This window comes from Scyliorhinus torazame, chromosome 12 (genome assembly GCF_047496885.1).
Source record: "Scyliorhinus torazame isolate Kashiwa2021f chromosome 12, sScyTor2.1, whole genome shotgun sequence".
Lineage (NCBI taxonomy): Eukaryota > Metazoa > Chordata > Chondrichthyes > Carcharhiniformes > Scyliorhinidae > Scyliorhinus > Scyliorhinus torazame.
In genome coordinates this window covers 228,468,071-228,491,438 of record NC_092718.1, presented here as the reverse complement: position 1 = coordinate 228,491,438, position 23,368 = coordinate 228,468,071, and the positions used below count along the sequence as shown (strand labels likewise).

At 53.0% G+C, this 23,368-nt stretch overlaps 1 protein-coding gene across 10 annotated transcripts in view; it reads right to left on the bottom strand.

Moving 5' to 3' along the window:
• ncor1 (nuclear receptor corepressor 1) overlaps positions 1-23,368 on the bottom strand; it is a 458,529-nt gene that overhangs the window by 98,603 nt on the left and 336,558 nt on the right. For all 10 annotated transcript variants that reach the window (XM_072470035.1, XM_072470042.1, XM_072470044.1 and 7 more), the window contains 3 exons: positions 21,004-21,204; positions 20,786-20,926; positions 6,846-6,989 (listed from right to left, as the gene is read on the bottom strand). In XM_072470035.1, coding sequence (XP_072326136.1) covers positions 6,846-6,989; positions 20,786-20,926; positions 21,004-21,204 — 486 coding nt within the window. The remainder of the gene's footprint in view (positions 1-6,845; positions 6,990-20,785; positions 20,927-21,003; positions 21,205-23,368) is intronic.

Genomic DNA, 23,368 nt, shown 5'->3' with positions numbered 1-23,368 from the left:
ACACACTCGGTCTGTACACCGGGTTCATCACACTCGGTCTGTACACCGGGATTCATCACACTCGGTCTGTACACCGGGATTCAACACACTCGGTCTGTACACCGGGATTCAACACACTCGGTCTGTACACCGGGGTTCAACACACTCGGTCTGTACACCGGGTTCATCACACTCGGTCTGTACATCGGGTTCATCACACTCGGTCTGTACACCGGGATTCAACACGCTCGGTCTGTACACCGGGTTTCAACACACTCGGTCTGTACACCGGGTTCATCACACTCGGTCTGTACACCGGTTTTCATCACACACGGTCTGTACACCGGGGTTCAACACACTCGGTCTGTACACCGGGGTTCAACACACTCGGTCTGTACACCGGGTTTCAACACACACGGTCTGTAAACCGGGGTTCATCACACTCGGTCTGTACACCGGGATTCATCACACTCGGTCTGTACACCGGGATTCATCACACTCGGTCTGTACACCGGGATTCAACAATCTCGGTCTGTACATCGGTCTGTACACCGGGTTCAACACACTCTGTCTGTACACCAGGATTCATCACACTCGGTCTGTACACCGGGTTTCAACACACTCGGTCTGTACACCGGGATTCATCACACTCGGTCTGTACACCGGGGTTCAACACACTCGGTCTGTACACCGGGGTACAACAACACACTCTGTCTGTACACCGGGGTACAACACACTCGGTCTGTACACCGGGATTCAACACACTCGGTCTGTACACCGGGATTCATCACACTCGGTCTGTACACCGGGATTCAACACACTCGGTCTGTACACCGGGTTTCAACACACTCGGTCTGTACACCGGGGTTCAACACATTCGGTCTGTACGGCGAGGTCCATCACACTCGGTCTGTACACCGGGGTCCATCACACTCGGTCTGTACACCGGGATTAACGATCTCGGTCTGTACACCGGGGTTCAACACACTCGGTCTGTACACCGGGGTTCATCACACTCGGTCTGTACACCGGGGTTCAACACACTCGGTCTGTACACCGGGTTCATCACACTCGGTCTGTACACCGGGATTAACGATCTCGGTCTGTACACCGGGGTTCAACACACTCGGTCTGTACACCGGGGTTCAACACACTCGGTCTGTACACCGGGATTCAACACACTCGGTCTGTACACCTGGTTCAACACACTCGGTCTGTACACCGGGGTTAATCACACTCGGTCTGTACACCGGGATTCAACACACTCGGTCTGTACACCGGGATTCAACACACTCGGTCTGTACACCGGGATTCAACACACTCGGTCTGTACACCGGGGTTCAACACACTCGGTCTGTACACCGGGTTCATCACACTCGGTCTGTACATCGGGTTCATCACACTCGGTCTGTACACCGGGATTCAACACGCTCGGTCTGTACACCGGGTTTCAACACACTCGGTCTGTACACCGGGTTCATCACACTCGGTCTGTACACCGGTTTTCATCACACACGGTCTGTACACCGGGGTTCAACACACTCGGTCTGTACACCGGGGTTCAACACACTCGGTCTGTACACCGGGTTTCAACACACATGGTCTGTAAACCGGGGTTCATCACACTCGGTCTGAACACCGGGATTCATCACACTCGGTCTGTACACCGGGATTCAACAATCTCGGTCTGTACATCGGTCTGTACACCGGGGTACAACACACTCGGTCTGTACACCGGGATTCAACACACTCGGTCTGTACACCGGGATTCAACACACTCGGTCTGTACACCGGGTTTCAACACACTCGGTCTGTGCACCGGGTTTCAACACACTCGGTCTGTACACCGGGGTTCAACACACTCTGTCTGTACACCGGGATTCAACACACTCGGTCTGTACACCGGGGTTCAACACACTCGGTCTGTACACCAGGGTTCAACACACTCGGTCTGTACACCAGGGTTCAACACACTCGGTCTGTACACCGGGTTTCAACACACTCGGTCTGTACACCGGGATTCAACACACTCGGTCTGTACACCGGGTTTCAACACACGGTCTGTAAACCGGGGTTCATCACACTCGGTCTGTACACCGGGATTCAACACACTCGGTCTGTACACCGGGATTCAACACACTCGGTCTGTACACCGGGATTCAACACACTCGGTCTGTACACCGGGGTTCAACACACTCGGTCTGTACACCGGGTTTCAACACACTCGGTCTGTACACCGGGTTTCAACACACTTGGTCTGTACACCGGGTTTCAACACACTCTGTCTGTACACCGGGTTCATCACACTCGGTCTGTACACCGGGTTCAACACACGAGGTCTGTACACCGGGATTCAACACACTCGGTCTGTACACCGGGGTTCAACACACTCGGTCTGTACACCGGGTTCATCACACTCGGTCTGTACACCGGGGTTCAACACACTCGGTCGGTACACCGGGTTCATCACACTCGGTCTGTACACCGGGTTCATCACACTCGGTCTGTACACCGGGATTCAACACGCTCGGTCTGTACACCGGGTTTCAACACACTCGGTTTGTACACCGGGTTCATCACACTCGGTCTGTACACCGGGTTTCATCACACACGGTCTGTACACCGGGGTTCAACACACTCGGTCTGTACACCGGGGTTCAACACACTCGGTCTGTACACCGGGTTTCAACACACACGGTCTGTAAACCGGTATTCATCACACTCGGTCTGTACACCGGGATTCATCACACTCGGTCTGTACACCGGGATTCAACAATCTCGGTCTGTACATCGGTCTGTACACCGGGTTCAACACACTCGGTCTGTACACTGGGATTCATCACACTCGGTCTGTACACCGGGTTTCAACACACTCGGTCTGTACACCGGGATTCAACACACTCGGTCTGTACACCGGGATTCAACAATCTCGGTCTGTACACCGGGTTTCAACACACTCGGTCTGTACACCGGGATTCATCACACTCGGTCTGTACACCGGGGTTCAACACACTCGGTCTGTACACCGGGGTACAACAACACACTCGGTCTGTACACCGGGGTACAACACACTCGGTCTGTACACCGGGATTCATCACACTCGGTCTGTACACCGGGATTCATCACACTCGGTCTGTACACCGGGGTTCAACACACTCGGTCTGTACACCGGGATTCAACACACTCGGTCTGTACACCGGGATTCATCACACTCGGTCTGTACACCGGGGTACAACAACACACTCGGTCTGTACACCGGGTTTCAACACACTCGGTCTGTACACCGGGGTTCAACACACTCGGTCTGTACACCGGGATTCAACACACTCGGTCTGTACACCGGGATTCAACACACTCGGTCTGTACACCGAGTTTCAACACACTCGGTCTGTACACCGGGTTTCAACACACTCGGTCTGTACACCGGGGTACAACACACTCGGTCTGTACACCGGGGTACAACACACTCGGTCTGTACACCGGGATTCAACACACTCGGTCTCTACACCGGGGTTCAACACACTCGGTCTGTACACCGGGATTCAACACACTCGGTCTGTACACCGGGGTACAACACACTCGGTCTGTACACCGGGGTACAACACACTCGGTCTGTACACCGGGGTTCAACACACTCGGTCTGTACACCGGGATTCATCACACTCGGTCTGTACACCGGGTTTCAACACACTCGGTCTGTACACCGGGGTTCAACACACTCGGTCTGTACACCGGGATTCAACACACTCGGTCTGTACACCGGGTTTCAACACACTCGGTCTGTACACCGGGGTTCAACACACTCGGTCTGTACACCGGGATTCATCACACTCGGTCTGTACACCGGGTTTCAACACACTCGGTCTGTACACCGGGGTTCAACACACTCGGTCTGTACACCGGGATTCATCACACTCGGTCTGTACACCGGGATTCATCACACTCGGTCTGTACACCGGGGTTCAACACACTCGGTCTGTACACCGGGGTTCAACACGCTCGGTCTGTACACCGGGATTGAACACACTCGGTCTGTACACCGGGGTTCAACACGCTCGGTCTGTACACCGGGATTGAACACACTCGGTCTGTACACCGGGGTTCAACACACTCGGTCTGTACACCGGGGTTCAACACGCTCGGTCTGTACACCGGGATTGAACACACTCGGTCTGTACACCGGGGTTCAACACACTCGGTCTGTACACCGGGGTTCAACACGCTCGGTCTGTACACCGGGATTGAACACACTCGGTCTGTACACCGGGGTTCAACACACTCGGTCTGTACACCGGGGTTCAACACGCTCGGTCTGTACACCGGGATTGAACACACTCGGTCTGTACACCGGGGTACAACACACTCGGTCTGTACACCGGGGTTCAACACACTCGGTCTGCACACCGGGATTCATCACACTCGGTCCGTACACCGGGATTCATCACACTCGGTCTGTACACTGGGATTCAACACACTCGGTCTGTACACCGGGATTCATCACACTCGGTCTGTACACCGGGGTTCAACACACTCGGTCTGTACACCGGGGTCCATCACACTCGGTCTGTACACTGGGATTCAACACACTCGGTCTGTACACCGGGATTCATCACACTCGGTCTGTACACCGGGGTTCAACACACTCGGTCTGTACACCGGGGTTCAACACACTCGGTCTGTACACTGGGATTCAACACACTCGGTCTGTACACCGGGATTCATCACACTCGGTCTGTACACCGGGGTTCAACACACTCGGTCTGTACACCGGGGTCCATCACACTCGGTCTGTACACTGGGATTCAACACACTCGGTCTGTACACCGGGATTCATCACACTCGGTCTGTACACCGGGGTTCAACACACTCGGTCTGTACACCGGGGTTCAACACACTCGGTCTGTACACCGGGATTCATCACACTCGGTCTGTACACTGGGATTCAACACACTCGGTCTGTACACCGGGATTCATCACACTCGGTCTGTACACCGGGGTTCAACACACTCGGTCTGTACACCGGGGTTCAACACACTCGGTCTGTACACTGGGATTCAACACACTCGGTCTGTACACCGGGGTCCATCACACTCGGTCTGTACACCGGGATTCATCACACTCGGTCTGTACACCGGGTTCAACACACTCGGTCTGTACACCGGGGTCCATCACACTCGGTCTGTACACCGGGGTCCATCACACTCGGTCTGTACACCGGGATTCAACACACTCGGTCTGTACACCGGGGTTCAACACACTCGGTCTGTACACCGGGTTTCAACACACTCGGTCTGTACACCGAGATTCAACACACTCGGTCTGTACACCGGGGTTCAACACACTCGGTCTGTACACCGGGTTTCAACACACTCGGTCTGTACACCGGGATTCAACACACTCGGTCTGTACACCGGGGTTCAACACACTCGGTCTGTACACCGGGGTTCAACACACTCGGTCTGTACACCGGGTTTCAACACACTCGGTCTGTACACCGGGATTCAACACACTCGGTCTGTACACCGGGGTTCAACACACTCGGTCTGTACACCGGGTTTCAACACACTCGGTCTGTACACCGGGGTTAACAATCTCGGTCTGTACACCGGGGTTAACAATCTCGGTCTGTACACTGGGATTAACAATCTCGGTCTGTACACCGGGGTTAACAATCTCGGTCTATACACCGGGATTAACAATCTTGGTCTGTACACCGGGGTTAACAATCTCTGTCTGTACACCGGGGTTAACAATCTCGGTCTGTACACCGGGGTTAACAATCTCGGTCTGTACACTGGGATTAACAATCTCGGTCTGTACACCGGGGTTAACAATCTCGGTCTGTACACCGGGATTAACAATCTTGGTCTGTACACCGGGATTAACAATCTCTGTCTGTACGCCTTGGTTAACAATCTCGGTTTGTACGCCGGGATTAACAATCTCGGTCTGTACACCGGGGTTAACAATCTCGGTCTGTACGCCGGGATTATCAATCTCGTCTGTACACCGGGGTTAACAATCTCGGTCTGTACACCGGGATTAACAATCTCGGTCTGTACACCGGGATTAACAATCTCGGTCTGTACACCGGGATTAACAATCTCGGTCTGTACACCGGGGTTAACAATCTCGGTCTGTACACCGGGATTAACAATCTCGGTCTGTACACCGGGGTTAACAATCTCGGTCTGTACGCCTTGGTTAACAATCTCGGTCTGTACACCGGGATTAAAGCCAGAGAAACTGTTAAAATGTGGTGCAGAGAAACGCAGCTCAGGCTGTAGAATGCTCGCCATTCACTTCATCACTCCCCCACTTTAACAACTAAAATGAGTGAGTGGCACGATGGCGCAGTGCTTAGCACTGCTGCCTCAAGGCCCTGAGGGCTTGGGTTCAATCCCGGCCCCGGGTCACTGTCTGTGTGGAGTATGCACATTCTCCCCGTGTCTGCGTGGGTCTCACGTCCATAACCCAAAGATGCGCAGAGTAAGTTGATTGGCCTCGATAAATTTCCGCTTAATTGGAAAAATATAATTGGGTACTCTGAAAAACAAAGAAACATGTCGAACGAGAATCTGGCTGGCAAGCCTTCTGGGTCGTAGCTCGTATCAGGCTGAGGGCTGACTGTTCCACCACGGTGCTGCTTCCTTCAATTCATGAAAAGATCACGGATTAGACCAAGTGACAGAATACAGGCAACCACCGCACCCTGTCTCAACAGCGCTTGTATCAGCATCCGAGTGTTGCGCTGGGCGCACTGGGCAGCCTTATCTTTACTGCTTAGTTGTTGCTGCTATATAAACTGTCTCAGTTTACCAAGTAGACAAATGCAGATTTCCCAAAGCTGGAATGCAATCACTCACCTGCTCTGAGGTAAGACAGGTCACAGGTTGTAACGGCCAATCTCTCCCTTTCCCTCTGTTCTCGTTCCCTCTGTTCTCTCTCCCGCTCTTTCTCCCTCTCTCGCTCTGCATTAGCTGTGGAGGCAGACATATGCGCAGGGTGACCTGCAGGAAAGATAACACAAACAAACATTGAAATTTACATTCTTACCACTTGTGGGATTTAACTGCACCGGCAATGAAACTTTCTGTAAGAGGTAGCGTTCTCTTTACATTGTTCTTTAGTTTATTGAAGCCTGGCCCATTCCTTACTAGTGCATGTACACACTTCCCCACCAGGAAGTCAACCCCATTAATTTATTCTCAAACTTTAGGCTCCACAAAGTTTCTCTCTGGATCCAACAACAACAAGAAAAAAAATAGAATTCTCTTATATTTAATTGTCCGATATGTCAATTTCCATCCCGTATATTTTTCCAGCTGTTTTTATTTATGCAGTATTAACGACTGTGCAGATACTCCTGCTCCCCAGCTCGGGAGTAAGGGGTTGAAGATTTTGTCTACTTTCAGTCTCAATGAGGATTCTCAATTTTATCTCCTACTTTTGAACTCATCGTACACCAGACATGCTTCTGGTATTTCCAGATGCAACTGTTCAAACTCCCTGTTGGATTCCCATCTGTCAATTTCCAACATGTACAAACTGTGTACTCTGTTCTCCCTGGCCTGGTAGCCTATACTGGCCCTGTGTACTCTCCTATCCCTGGCAGCCTATACTGGCCCTGTGTACTCTCCTACCCCTGGTAGCCTGTACTGGCCCTGTGTACTCTCCTATCCCTGGCAGCCTATACTGGCCCTGTGTACTCTCCTATCCCTGGCTTGGTAGCCTATACTGGCCTTGTGTACTCTCCTATCCCTGGCAGCCTATACTGGCCCTGTGTACTCTCCTATCCCTGGCAGCCTATACTGGCCCTGTGTACTCTCCTATCCCTGGCAGCCTATACTGGCCCTGTGTACTCTCCTATCCCTGGCTTGGTAGCCTATACTGGCCTTGTGTACTCTCCTATCCCTGGCAGCCTATACTGGCCCTGTGTACTCTCCTATCCCTGGCAGCCTATACTGGCCCTGTGTACTCTCCTATCCCTGGCAGCCTATACTGGCCCTGTGTACTCTCCTATCCCTGGCTTGGTAGCCTATACTGGCCCTGTGTACTCTCCTATCCCTGGCAGCCTATACTGGCCCTGTGTACTCTCCTATCCCTGGCTTGGTAGCCTATACTGGCCTTGTGTACTCTCCTATCCCTGACAGCCTATACTGGCCCTGTGTACTCTCCTATCCCTGGCAGCCTATACTGGCCCTGTGTACTCTCCTATCCCTGGCAGCCTATACTGGCCCTGTGTACTCTCCTATCCCTGGCTTGGTAGCCTATACTGGCCTTGTGTACTCTCCTATCCCTGACAGCCTATACTGGCCCTGTGTACTCTCCTATCCCTGGCAGCCTATACTGGCCCTGTGTACTTTCCTATCCCTGGCTTGGTAGCCTATACTGGCCTTGTGTACTCTCCTATCCCTGGCAGCCTATACTGGCCCTGTGTACTCTCCTATCCCTGGCAGCCTATACTGGCCCTGTGTACTCTCCTATCCCTGGCAGCCTATACTGGCCCTGTGTACTCTCCTATCCCTGGCAGCCTATACTGGCCCTGTGTACTCTCCTATCCCTGGCTTGGTAGCCTATACTGGCCTTGTGTACTCTCCTATCCCTGGCAGCCTATACTGGCCCTGTGTACTCTCCTATCCCTGGCAGCCTATACTGGCCCTGTGTACTCTCCTATCCCTGGCAGCCTATACTGGCCCTGTGTACTCTCCTATCCCTGGCTTGGTAGCCTATACTGGCCCTGTGTACTCTCCTATCCCTGGCAGCCTATACTGGCCCTGTGTACTCTCCTATCCCTGGCTTGGTAGCCTATACTGGCCTTGTGTACTCTCCTATCCCTGACAGCCTATACTGGCCCTGTGTACTCTCCTATCCCTGGCAGCCTATACTGGCCCTGTGTACTCTCCTATCCCTGGCAGCCTATACTGGCCCTGTGTACTCTCCTATCCCTGGCTTGGTAGCCTATACTGGCCTTGTGTACTCTCCTATCCCTGACAGCCTATACTGGCCCTGTGTACTCTCCTATCCCTGGCAGCCTATACTGGCCCTGTGTACTTTCCTATCCCTGGCTTGGTAGCCTATACTGGCCTTGTGTACTCTCCTATCCCTGGCAGCCTATACTGGCCTTGTGTACTCTCCTATCCCTGGCAGCCTATACTGGCCCTGTGTACTCTCCTATCCCTGGCAGCCTATACTGGCCCTGTGTACTCTCCTATCCCTGACAGCCTATACTGGCCCTGTGTACTCTCCTATCCCTGGCAGCCTATACTGGCCCTGTGTACTCTCCTATCCCTGGCTTGGTAGCCTATACTGGCCCTGTGTACTCTCCTATCCCTGGCAGCCTATACTGGCCCTGTGTACTCTCCTATCCCTGGCAGCCTATACTGGCCCTGTGTACTCTCCTATCCCTGGCTTGGTAGCCTATACTGGCCTTGTGTACTCTCCTATCCCTGGCAGCCTATACTGGCCCTGTGTACTCTCCTATCCCTGGTAGCCTATACTAGCCCTGTGTACTCTCCTATCCCTGGCAGCCTATACTGGCCCTGTGTACTCTCCTATCCCTGGCAGCCTATACTGGCCCTGTGTACTCTCCTATCCTTGGCTTGGTAGCCTATACTGGCCTTGTGTACTCTCCTACACCTGGCAGCCTATACTGGCCCTGTGTACTCTCCTATCCCTGGCCTGGTAGCCTGTACTGGCCCTGTGTACTCTCCTATCCCTGATAGCCTGTACTGGCCCTGTGTACTCTCCTATCCCTGACAGCCTATACTGGCCCTGTGTACTCTCCTATCCCTGGCCTGGTAGCCTGTACTGGCCCTGTGTACTCTCCTATCCCTGGCAGCCTATACTGGCCCTGTGTACTCTCCTATCCCTGGCAGCCTATACTGGCCCTGTGTACTCTCCTATCCCTGGCAGCCTGTACTGGCCCTGTGTACTCTCCTATCCCTGACAGCCTATACTGGCCCTGTGTACTCTCCTATCCTTGGCTTGGTAGCCTATACTGGCCTTGTGTACTCTCCTACACCTGGCAGCCTATACTGGCCCTGTGTACTCTCCTATCCCTGGCCTGGTAGCCTGTACTGGCCCTGTGTACTCTCCTATCCCTGATAGCCTGTACTGGCCCTGTGTACTCTCCTATCCCTGACAGCCTATACTGGCCCTGTGTACTCTCCTATCCCTGGCCTGGTAGCCTGTACTGGCCCTGTGTACTCTCCTATCCCTGACAGCCTATACTGGCCCTGTGTACTCTCCTATCCCTGGCTTGGTAGCCTATACTGGCCCTGTGTACTCTCACATCCCTGGCAGCCTATACTGGCCCTGTGTACTCTCCTATCCCTGACAGCCTATACTGGCCCTGTGTACTCTCCTATCCCTGGCTTGGTAGCCTATACTGGCCTTGTGTACTCTCCTATCCCTGACAGCCTATACTGGCCCTGTGTACTCTCCTATCCCTGGCAGCCTATACTGGCCCTGTGTACTCTCCTATCCCTGACAGCCTATACTGGCCCTGTGTACTCTCCTATCCCTGACAGCCTGTACTGGCCCTGTGTACTCTCCTATCCCTGGCTTGGTAGCCTATACTGGCCCTGTGTACTCTCCTATCCCTGGTAGCCTATACTGGCCTTGTGTACTCTCCTATCCCTGACAGCCTATACTGGCCCTGTGTACTCTCCTATCCATGACAGCCTGTACTGGCCCTGTGTACTCTCCTATCCCTGGCAGCCTGTACTGGCCCTGTGTACTCTCCTATCCCTGGCAGCCTATACTGGCCCTGTGTACTCTCCTATCCCTGGCTTGGTAGCCTATACTGGCCCTGTGTACTCTCCTATCCCTGGCAGCCTATACTGGCCCTGTGTACTCTCCTATCCCTGGCAGCCTATACTGGCCCTGTGTACTTTCCTATCCCTGGCAGCCTATACTGGCCCTGTGTACTCTCCTATCCTTGGCTTGGTAGCCTATACTGGCCCTGTGTACTCTCCTATCCCTGGCAGCCTATACTGGCCCTGTGTACTTTCCTATCCCTGGCAGCCTATACTGGCCCTGTGTACTCTCCTATCCTTGGCTTGGTAGCCTATACTGGCCCTGTGTACTCTCCTATCCCTGGCAGCCTATACTGGCCTTGTGTATTCTCCTATCCCTGGCAGCCTATACTGGCCCTGTGTACTCTCCTATCCCTGGAAGCCTATACTGGCCCTGTGTACTCTCCTATCCCTGGTAGCCTGTACTGGCCCTGTGTACTCTCCTATCCCTGGCAGCCTATACTGGCCCTGTGTACTCTCCTATCCCTGGCTTGGTAGCCTATACTGGCCCTGTGTACTCTCCTATCCCTGGCTTGGTAGCCTGTACTGGCCCTGTGTACTCTCCTATCCCTGGCAGCCTATACTGGCCCTGTGTACTCTCCTATCCTTGGCTTGGTAGCCTATACTGGCCCTGTGTACTCTCCTATCCCTGGCAGCCTATACTGGCCCTGTGTACTCTACTATCCCTGGCAGCCTGTACTGGCCCTGTGTACTTTCCTATCCCTGGCTTGGTAGCCTGTACTGGCCCTGTGTACTTTCCTATCCCTGGCTTGGTAGCCTATACTGGCCCTGTGTACTCTCCTATCCCTGGCTTGGTAGCCTATACTGGCCCTGTGTACTCTCCTATCCCTGGCAGCCTATACTGGCCCTGTGTACTCTCCTATCCCTGGCAGCCTATACTGGCCCTGTGTACTCTCCTATCCCTGGCCTGGTAGCCTGTACTGGCCCTGTGTACTCTCCTATCCCTGATAGCCTGTACTGGCCCTGTGTACTCTCCTATCCCTGACAGCCTATACTGGCCCTGTGTACTCTCCTATCCCTGGCCTGGTAGCCTGTACTGGCCCTGTGTACTCTCCTATCCCTGGCAGCCTATACTGGCCCTGTGTACTCTCCTATCCCTGGCAGCCTGTACTGGCCCTGTGTACTCTCCTATCCCTGGCTTGGTAGCCTGTACTGGCCCTGTGTACTCTCCTATCCCTGGCAGCCTATACTGGCCCTGTGTACTCTCCTATCCCTGGCTTGGTAGCCTGTACTGGCCCTGTGTACTCTCCTATCCCTGGCAGCCTATACTGGCCCTGTGTACTCTCCTATCCCTGACAGCCTATACTGGCCCTGTGTACTCTCCTATCCCTGGCTTGGTAGCCTATACTGGCCCTGTGTACTCTCACATCCCTGGCAGCCTATACTGGCCCTGTGTACTCTCCTATCCCTGACAGCCTGTACTGGCCTTGTGTACTCTCCTATCCCTGACAGCCTATACTGGCCCTGTGTACTCTCCTATCCCTGGCTTGGTAGCCTATACTGGCCTTGTGTACTCTCCTATCCCTGACAGCCTATACTGGCCCTGTGTACTCTCCTATCCCTGGCAGCCTATACTGGCCCTGTCTACTCTCCTATCCCTGACAGCCTATACTGGCCCTGTGTACTCTCCTATCCCTGACAGCCTGTACGGGCCCTGTGTACTCTCCTATCCCTGGCTTGGTAGCCTATACTGGCCTTGTGTACTCTCCTATCCCTGGCAGCCTGTACTGGCCCTGTGTACTTTCCTATCCCTGGCTTGGTAGCCTATACTGGCCCTGTGTACTCTCCTATCCCTGGCAGCCTGTACTGGCCCTGTGTACTTTCCTATCCCTGGCTTGGTAGCCTATACTGGCCCTGTGTACTCTCCTATCCCTGGTAGCCTATACTGGTCTTGTGTACTCTCCTATCCCTGACAGCCTATACTGGCCCTGTGTACTCTCCTATCCCTGACAGCCTGTACTGGCCCTGTGTACTCTCCTATCCCTGGCAGCCTGTACTGGCCCTGTGTACTCTCCTATCCCTGGCTTGGTAGCCTATACTGGCCTTGTGTACTCTCCTATCCCTGACAGCCTGTACTGGCCCTGTGTACTTTCCTATCCCTGGCTTGGTAGCCTATACTGGCCCTGTGTACTCTCCTATCCCTGGCAGCCTATACTGGCCCTGTGTACTCTCCTATCCTTGGCTTGGTAGCCTATACTGGCCCTGTGTACTCTCCTATCCCTGGCTTGGTAGCCTATACTGGCCTTGTGTACTCTCCTATCCCTGACAGCCTGTACTGGCCCTGTGTACTTTCCTATCCCTGGCTTGGTAGCCTATACTGGCCCTGTGTACTCTCCTATCCCTGGCAGCCTATACTGGCCCTGTGTACTCTTCTATCCCTGGCAGCCTGTACTGGCCCTGTGTACTCTCCTATCCCTGGCAGCCTGTACTGGCCCTGTGTACTCTCCTATCCCTGGCTTGGTAGCCTATACTGGCCCTGTGTACTCTCCTATCCCTGGCAGCCTATACTGGCCCTGTGTACTCTCCTATCCCTGGCAGCCTATACTGGCCCTGTGTACTCTCCTATCCTTGGCTTGGTAGCCTATACTGGCCCTGTGTACTCTCCTATCCCTGGCAGCCTATACTGGCCCTGTGTACTCTCCTATCCCTGGCAGCCTGTACTGGCCCTGTGTACTCTCCTATCCCTGGCTTGGTAGCCTATACTGGCCCTGTGTACTCTCCTATCCCTGGCTTGGTAGCCTGTACTGGCCCTGTGTACTCTCCTATCCCTGGCAGCCTATACTGGCCCTGTGTACTCTCCTATCCTTGGCTTGGTAGCCTATACTGGCCCTGTGTACTCTCCTATCCCTGGCAGCCTATACTGGCCCTGTGTACTCTACTATCCCTGGCAGCCTGTACTGGCCCTGTGTACTCTCCTATCCCTGGCAGCCTATACTGGCCCTGTGTACTCTCCTATCCCTGGCAGCCTATACTGGCCCTGTGTACTCTCCTATCCCTGGCTTGGTAGCCTGTACTGGCCCTGTGTACTTTCCTATCCCTGGCTTGGTAGCCTATACTGGCCCTGTGTACTCTCCTATCCCTGGCTTGGTAGCCTGTACTGGCCCTGTGTACTCTCCTATCCCTGGCAGCCTATACTGGCCCTGTGTACTCTCCTATCCCTGGCAGCCTATACTGGCCCTGTGTACTCTCCTATCCTTGGCTTGGTAGCCTATACTGGCCCTGTGTACTCTCCTATCCCTGGCAGCCTATACTGGCCCTGTGTACTCTCCTATCCCTGGCTTGGTAGCCTATACTGGCCTTGTGTACTCTACTATCCCTGGCAGCCTGTACTGGCCCTGTGTACTTTCCTATCCCTGGCTTGGTAGCCTATACTGGCCCTGTGTACTCTCCTATCCCTGGCAGCCTAAACTGGCCCTGTGTACTCTCCTATCCTTGGCTTGGTAGCCTATACTGGCCTTGTGTACTCTACTATCCCTGGCAGCCTATACTGGCCCTGTGTACTCTACTATCCCTGACAGCCTATACTGGCCCTGTGTACTCTCCTATCCCTGACAGCCTATACTGGCCCTGTGTACTCTCCTATCCTTGGCTTGGTAGCCTATACTGGCCTTGTGTACTCTCCTATCCCTGGCTTGGTAGCCTATACTGGCCTTGTGTACTCTCCTATCCCTGGCAGCCTATACTGGCCTTGTGTACTCTCCTATCCCTGGCAGCCTATACTGGCCCTGTGTACTCTACTATCCCTGGCAGCCTATACTGGCCCTGTGTACTCTCCTATCCCTGGTAGCCTGTACTGGCCCTGTGTACTCTCCTATCCCTGGCTTGGTAGCCTATACTGGCCCTGTGTACTCTCCTATCCCTGGCAGCCTATACTGGCCCTGTGTACTCTCCTATCCTTGGCTTGGTAGCCTATACTGGCCTTGTGTACTCTACTATCCCTGGCAGCCTATACTGGCCCTGTGTACTTTCCTATCCCTGACAGCCTATACTGGCCTTGTGTACTCTCCTATCCCTGGCAGCCTATACTGGCCCTGTGTACTTTCCTATCCCTGACAGCCTATACTGGCCTTGTGTACTCTCCTATCCCTGGCAGCCTGTACTGGCCCTGTGTACTCTCCTATCCCTGGCTTGGTAGCCTATACTGGCCCTGTGTACTCTCCTATCCCTGGCAGCCTATACTGGCCCTGTGTACTCTCCTATCCCTGGCTTGGTAGCCTATACTGGCCTTGTGTACTCTACTATCCCTGGCAGCCTGTACTGGCCCTGTGTACTTTCCTATCCCTGGCTTGGTAGCCTATACTGGCCCTGTGTACTCTCCTATCCCTGGCAGCCTGTACTGGCCCTGTGTACTCTCCTATCCCTGACAGCCTATACTGGCCTTGTGTACTCTCCTATCCCTGACAGCCTGTACTGGCCCTGTGTACTTTCCTATCCCTGGCTTGGTAGCCTATACTGGCCCTGTGTACTCTCCTATCCCTGGCAGCCTATACTGGCCCTGTGTACTCTCCTATCCCTGGCAGCCTATACTGGCCCTGTGTACTCTCCTATCCTTGGCTTGGTAGCCTATACTGGCCCTGTGTACTCTCCTATCCCTGGCAGCCTATACTGGCCTTGTGTACTCTCCTATCCCTGGCAGCCTATACTGGCCCTGTGTACTCTCCTATCCCTGGCAGCCTATACTGGCCCTGTGTACTCTCCTATCCCTGGCAGCCTGTACTGGCCCTGTGTACTCTCCTATCCCTGGCAGCCTGTACTGGCCCTGTGTACTCTCCTATCCCTGGCAGCCTATACTGGCCCTGTGTACTCTCCTATCCCTGGCAGCCTATACTGGCCCTGTGTACTCTCCTATCCTTGGCTTGGTAGCCTATACTGGCCCTGTGTACTCTCCTATCCCTGGCAGCCTATACTGGCCCTGTGTACTCTCCTATCCCTGGCAGCCTGTACTGGCCCTGTGTACTCTCCTATCCCTGGCTTGGTAGCCTATACTGGCCCTGTGTACTCTCCTATCCCTGGCTTGGTAGCCTGTACTGGCCCTGTGTACTCTCCTATCCCTGGCAGCCTATACTGGCCCTGTGTACTCTCCTATCCTTGGCTTGGTAGCCTATACTGGCCCTGTGTACTCTCCTATCCCTGGCAGCCTATACTGGCCCTGTGTACTCTACTATCCCTGGCAGCCTGTACTGGCCCTGTGTACTCTCCTATCCCTGGCAGCCTATACTGGCCCTGTGTACTCTCCTATCCCTGGCAGCCTATACTGGCCCTGTGTACTCTCCTATCCCTGGCTTGGTAGCCTGTACTGGCCCTGTGTACTTTCCTATCCCTGGCTTGGTAGCCTATACTGGCCCTGTGTACTCTCCTATCCCTGGCTTGGTAGCCTGTACTGGCCCTGTGTACTCTCCTATCCCTGGCAGCCTATACTGGCCCTGTGTACTCTCCTATCCCTGGCAGCCTATACTGGCCCTGTGTACTCTCCTATCCTTGGCTTGGTAGCCTATACTGGCCCTGTGTACTCTCCTATCCCTGGCAGCCTATACTGGCCCTGTGTACTCTCCTATCCCTGGCTTGGTAGCCTATACTGGCCTTGTGTACTCTACTATCCCTGGCAGCCTGTACTGGCCCTGTGTACTTTCCTATCCCTGGCTTGGTAGCCTATACTGGCCCTGTGTACTCTCCTATCCCTGGCAGCCTAAACTGGCCCTGTGTACTCTCCTATCCTTGGCTTGGTAGCCTATACTGGCCTTGTGTACTCTACTATCCCTGGCAGCCTATACTGGCCCTGTGTACTCTACTATCCCTGACAGCCTATACTGGCCCTGTGTACTCTCCTATCCCTGACAGCCTATACTGGCCCTGTGTACTCTCCTATCCTTGGCTTGGTAGCCTATACTGGCCTTGTGTACTCTCCTATCCCTGGCTTGGTAGCCTATACTGGCCTTGTGTACTCTCCTATCCCTGGCAGCCTATACTGGCCTTGTGTACTCTCCTATCCCTGGCAGCCTATACTGGCCCTGTGTACTCTACTATCCCTGGCAGCCTATACTGGCCCTGTGTACTCTCCTATCCCTGGCTTGGTAGCCTATACTGGCCCTGTGTACTCTCCTATCCCTGGCAGCCTATACTGGCCCAGTGTACTCTCCTATCCTTGGCTTGGTAGCCTATACTGGCCTTGTGTACTCTCCTATCCCTGGCAGCCTATACTGGCCCTGTGTACTTTCCTATCCCTGACAGCCTATACTGGCCTTGTGTACTCTCCTATCCCTGGCAGCCTGTACTGGCCCTGTGTACTCTCCTATCCCTGGCTTGGTAGCCTATACTGGCCCTGTGTACTCTCCTATCCCTGGCAGCCTATACTGGCCCTGTGTACTCTCCTATCCCTGGCTTGGTAGCCTATACTGGCCTTGTGTACTCTACTATCCCTGGCAGCCTGTACTGGCCCTGTGTACTTTCCTATCCCTGGCTTGGTAGCCTATACTGGCCCTGTGTACTCTCCTATCCCTGGCAGCCTGTACTGGCCCTGTGTACTCTCCTATCCCTGACAGCCTATACTGGCCTTGTGTACTCTCCTATCCCTGGCTTGGTAGCCTGTACTGGCCCTGTGTACTCTACTATCCCTGGCAGCCTATACTGGCCCTGTGTACTCTCCTATCCTTGGCTTGGTAGCCTATACTGGCCCTGTGTACTCTACTATCCCTGGCAGCCTATACTGGCCCTGTGTACTTTCCTATCCCTGGCTTGGTAGCCTATACTGGCCCTGTGTACTCTCCTATCCCTGGCTTGGTAGCCTGTACTGGCCCTGTGTACTCTCCTATCCCTGGCAGCCTATACTGGCCCTGTGTACTCTCCTATCCCTGGCTTGGTAGCCTGTACTGGCCCTGTGTACTTTCCTATCCCTGGCTTGGTAGCCTGTACTGGCCCTGTGTACTCTACTATCCCTGGCAGCCTATACTGGCCCTGTGTACTTTCCTATCCCTGGCTTGGTAGCCTATACTGGCCCTGTGTACTCTCCTATCCCTGGCTTGGTAGCCTGTACTGGCCCTGGGTACTCTCCTATCCCTGGCAGCCTATACTGGCCCTGTGTACTCTCCTATCCCTGGCTTGGTAGCCTATACTGGCCTTGTGTACTCTACTATCCCTGGCAGCCTGTACTGGCCCTGTGTACTTTCCTATCCCTGGCTTGGTAGCCTATACTGGCCTTGTGTACTCTCCTATCCCTGACAGCCTGTACTGGCCCTGTGTACTCTCCTATCCCTGGCAGCCTATACTGGCCCTGCGTACTCTCCTATCCCTGGCAGCCTATACTGGCCCTGTGTACTTTCCTATCCCTGGCTTGGTAGCCTATACTGGCCCTGTGTACTCTCCTATCCCTGACAGCCTGTACTGGCCCTGTGTACTCTCCTATCCCTGGCAGCCTATACTGGCCCTGTGTACTCTCCTATCCTTGGCTTGGTAGCCTATACTGGCCCTGTGTACTCTCCTATCCCTGGCAGCCTATACTGGCCCTGTGTACTCTCCTATCCCTGGCTTGGTAGCCTATACTGGCCTTGTGTACTCTCCTATCCCTGGCAGCCTATACTGGCCTTGTGTACTCTCCTATCCCTGGCAGCCTATACTGGCCTTGTGTACTTTCCTATCCCTGGCTTGGTAGCCTATACTGGCCTTGTGTACTCTCCTATCCCTGGCTTGGTAGCCTATACTAGCCCTGTGTACTTTCCTATCCCTAGCAGCCTATACTGGCCCTGTGTACTCTCCTATCCCTGGTAGCCTATACTGGCCTTGTGTACTCTCCTATCCCTGGTAGCCTGTACTGGCCCTGTGTACTCTCCTATCCCTGGCTTGGTAGCCTATACTGGCCTTGTGTACTCTCCTATCCCTGACAGCCTGTACTGGCCCTGTGTACTCTCCTATCCCTGGCAGCCTATACTGGCCCTGTGTACTCTCCTATCCCTGGCAGCCTATACTGGCCCTGTGTACTTTCCTATCCCTGGCTTGGTAGCCTATACTGGCCCTGTGTACTCTCCTATCCCTGACAGCCTGTACTGGCCCTGTGTACTCTCCTATCCCTGGCAGCCTATACTGGCCCTGTGTACTCTCCTATCCTTGGCTTGGTAGCCTATACTGGCCCTGTGTACTCTCCTATCCCTGGCAGCCTATACTGGCCCTGTGTACTCTCCTATCCCTGGCTTGGTAGCCTATACTGGCCTTGTGTACTCTCCTATCCCTGGCAGCCTATACTGGCCTTGTGTACTCTCCTATCCCTGGCAGCCTATACTGGCCTTGTGTACTTTCCTATCCCTGGCTTGGTAGCCTATACTGGCCTTGTGTACTCTCCTATCCCTGGCTTGGTAGCCTATACTGGCCCTGTGTACTTTCCTATCCCTAGCAGCCTATACTGGCCCTGTGTACTCTCCTATCCCTGGTAGCCTATACTGGCCTTGTGTACTCTCCTATCCCTGGTAGCCTGTACTGGCCCTGTGTACTCTCCTATCCCTGGCTTGGTAGCCTATACTGGCCTTGTGTACTCTCCTATCCCTGGCTTGGTAGCCTGTACTGGCCCTGTGTACTCTCCTATCCCTGACAGCCTATACTGGCCCTGTGTACTCTCCTATCCCTGGCAGCCTATACTGGCCCTGTGTACTCTCCTATCCCTGGCAGCCTATACTGGCCCTGTGTACTCTCCTATCCCTGGCTTGGTAGCCTATACTGGCCTTGTGTACTCTACTATCCCTGGTAGCCTGTACTGGCCCTGTGTACTCTCCTATCCCTGGCAGCCTATACTGGCCCTGTGTACTCTACTATCCCTGGTAGCCTGTACTGGCCCTGTGTACTCTACTATCCCTGGCAGCCTATACTGGCCCTGTGTACTCTCCTATCCCTGGCAGCCTATACTGGCCCTGTGTACTTTCCTATCCCTGGCTTGGTAGCCTATACTGGCCCTTTGTTCCCCAACACATACTACAAATGTCTTCTAACCCCTTCCCACCCCTTTGTCTACAATCTCCGCTGCACATCCACTGTTCAGGCAGAGAACACTGTGGCTGCATGCAGACTGCCTCTATCTCACATGTCCAATACTCATGGAGCTCCTATCAGCCACTGACTGCTCGGTGACTGTACATGTACAAGGTTGCCTGGTACATGTGGCAGAGATAACTCAGAAACCAGATAATAGTATGGTCTCCCATCACTTCATTTGCTGGTGCCTTGGACTCGGTAAACTGGGAAATGAAAGCTCAGACTAAAATACACATGGAAGAAAGTAACTCCTTCAGGATGCAAAGCTAGTGCCATAACTGGGTGAAATCTGTTCATTGCTGCTGCCTCCTTATGTATAAATGCTGTCCCATTCATTTTATAGTTTGGATGTAAAGGCCAATAAGCATTTAAAACGCATACGTCTTAAGCTGTCAAGTTACTACACCTTTGGAGAAATGAATAATAGTTCAGTTTAGGTGTTGAGTATGAGGGTGTTTTACTATTTATCCATCCCAGCAAACAGTTGTGCTCATTGATCAGTGTATATGCAATAAGTGTGTACACAGGAACCTATCAATTAGGAGGAGTGGCCATTTGACCTCGAGCCCTGCTCCGCCCTTCAACACGACCATGGCCGATCTGATTGTAACCTCAACCCCACTTTCCTGCCGACCCCCCGATAACCTTTCACCCCCTTGTTAATCAAGGATCTACCCAGCTCAGACTTAAAAACATTGACAGATTCTGCTCCCACTGCCTTTGAGGAATAGAGTTCCAGAGATTCATGAACCTGTGAAAAGAAAAATGAACTTAATCTCCATTTAAATAAACAACCCCTTATTTTTAAACAGTGACCCCAGTTCTAGATTCTGCCACAAGGGGAATCATCCTCTCCACACCCACCTTGTCAACAACCCTCAGGTTTCGATTCAGTCAAATAATGTGAGCTGTCATTGTTGTTTTCATTTCTATTAAATTCAGTCAAAAAGTTCTGCTGGTGATGATATTCTTACCTGGTGACATAGGGGAGTGGTTGTATCTGCCTGGGTAAGGGGCTTGGTTCCCTGGGATGTAGGTTATTCTGTCCATAGGAGGGGTACTGCTCCCGCCTGGCACTAGTATCGTATGCGACACTGGCCCCAATTCGATGATTGCTGAAATTCAGGCACTTTAATTAGTATAGAATTCAAAACAAAGTTTAATTTACTGAACAAACAAACAGGAATCTCACCTCTGGATCCAGTAGGATAAGGGACACCTAAAGTGTCACGTGGCGACATTCCCCTTGCAGCATCTGGCTTAGTGATCACTTGCATTTGTTGGGAAGTGATATAGTCGTTGAGGATGGTCTGTCGTGTATTCTCCATTGCGTACAGCTGATAGTGACTGGAGTAACTGGGATTGGGAGAAAGTTGTCGGGGAAACAGGTAAGCTGAAAGGAAAAGCAACACAATCAGAACAGACACCATAACTGCCTGTCACAGCAGCAAGCTGCGTTCACTGATCAATGTAATTTACATTGTTTTGGTTCCGTCAATCCTGTCGTACAAAGACTGGATTGGGGCAGGAGAGCTATCAGAAATATACTGTCACTGTATAGTGCAGTCAAATAATCACAACTAACATGTTTACAACAGTCACACCTGCAATAACAGGACTATGAGAAGAATATAGCCACAGCTAGGCTAACTGGGACAGGTAGTAGAAGATGATATATAATGCACTTGAATAAACTATTGTGATTGAGACTGAAGAAGCCAGCGCTGTACAAGTAATTGTACAAGGCATTGTTCAGACCACACCTGGAGCACTTGTACAGTTTTGGTCCCCTTATTTGAGGAGGGATGTATTTACATTGGAGGTTCACTGGATTGATTCCAAAGAGGAGGGCTTTGTCGCATGAAGAGAAATTGAGCTGTTTAGGCTGATACTCCCTAGAATGAGGAGAGAGCTAATTGAGGTATTCAAGATAATAAAAGATTTGGATAAAGTAGACCTGGAGCTGATGCTTCCTCTTGTGGGCATTCTAGAACAAGAGGTCTTCGTTTTAGGGGCTGTGTGTATGCAATCTCTCAGCATGGGGCTGTGTTTGTGCAATCTCTCAGCACGGGGCTGTGTTTGTGCAATCTCTCAGCACGGGGCTGTGTTTGTGCAATCTTTCAGCACGGGACTGTGTTTGTGCAATCTCTCAGCATGGGGCTGTGTTTGTGCAATCTCTCAGCATGGGGCTGTGTTTGTGCAATCTCTCAGCATGGGGCTGTGTTTGTGGTATCTCTCAGCATGGGGCTGTGTTTGTGCAATCTCTCAGCATGGGGCTGTGTTTGAGCAATCTCTCAGCATGGGGCTGTGTTTGTGCAATCTCAGCATGGGGCAGTGTTTGTGGTATCTCTCAGCATGGGGCTGTGTTTGTGCAATCTCTCAGCATGGGGCGGTGTTTGTGGTATCTCTCAGCATGGGGCTGTGTTTGTGCAATCTCAGCATGGGGCTGTGTTTGTGCAATCTCTCAGCACGGGGCTGTGTTTGTGGTATCTCTCAGCATGGGGCTGTGTTTGTGCAACCTCTCAGCATGGGGCTGTGTTTGTGCAATCTCTCAGCATGGGGCTGTGTTTGTGCAGTCTCTCAGCATGGGGCTGTGTTTGTGGTATCTCTCAGCATGGGGCTGTGTTTGTGCAATCTCTCAGCATGGGGCTGTGTTTGTGCAATCTCTCAGCATGGGGCTGTGTTTGTGCAATCTCTCAGCATGGGGCTGTGTTTGTGGTATCTCTCAGCATGGGGCTGTGTTTGTGCAAATCTCAGCATGGGGCTGTTTGTGCGCAATCTCTCAGCATGGGGCTGTGTTTGTGCAATCTCTCAGCATGTGGCTGTGTTTGTGCAATCTCTCAGCATGGGGCTGTGTTTGTGCAATCTCTCAGCATGGGGCTGTGTTTGTGCAATCTCTCAGCATGGGGCTGTGTTTGTGCAATCTCTCAGCATGGGGCTGTGTGTGTGCAATCTCTCAGCATGGGGCTGTGTTTGTGCAATTTCTCAGCATGGGGCTGTGTTTGTGCATTCTCTCAGCATGGGGCTGTGTTTGTGCAATCTCTCAGCATGGGGCTGTGTTTGTGGTATCTCTCAGCATGGGGCTGTGTTTGTGCAATCTCTCAGCATGGGGCTGTGTTTGTGCAATCTCTCAGCATGGGGCTGTGTTTGTGCAATCTCTCAGCATGGGGCTGTGTTTGTGGTATCTCTCAGCATGGGGCTGTGTTTGTGCAATCTCTCAGCATGGGGCTGTGTTTGTGGTATCTCTCAGCATGGGGCTGTGTTTGTGCAATCTCTCAGCATGGGGCTGTGTGTGTGCAATCTCTCAGCATGGGGCTGTGTTTGTGCAATCTCTCAGCATGGGGCTGTGTTTGTGCAATCTCTCAGCACGGGGCTGTGTTTGTGGTATCTCTCAGCATGGGGCTGTGTTTGTGAAATCTCCCAGCATGGGGCGGTGTTTGTGCAATCTCTCAGCATGGGGCTGTGTTTGTGCAATCTCTCAGCATGGGGCTGTGTTTGTGCAATCTCTCAGCACGGGGCTGTGTTTGTGGTATCTCTCAGCATGGGGCTGTGTTTGT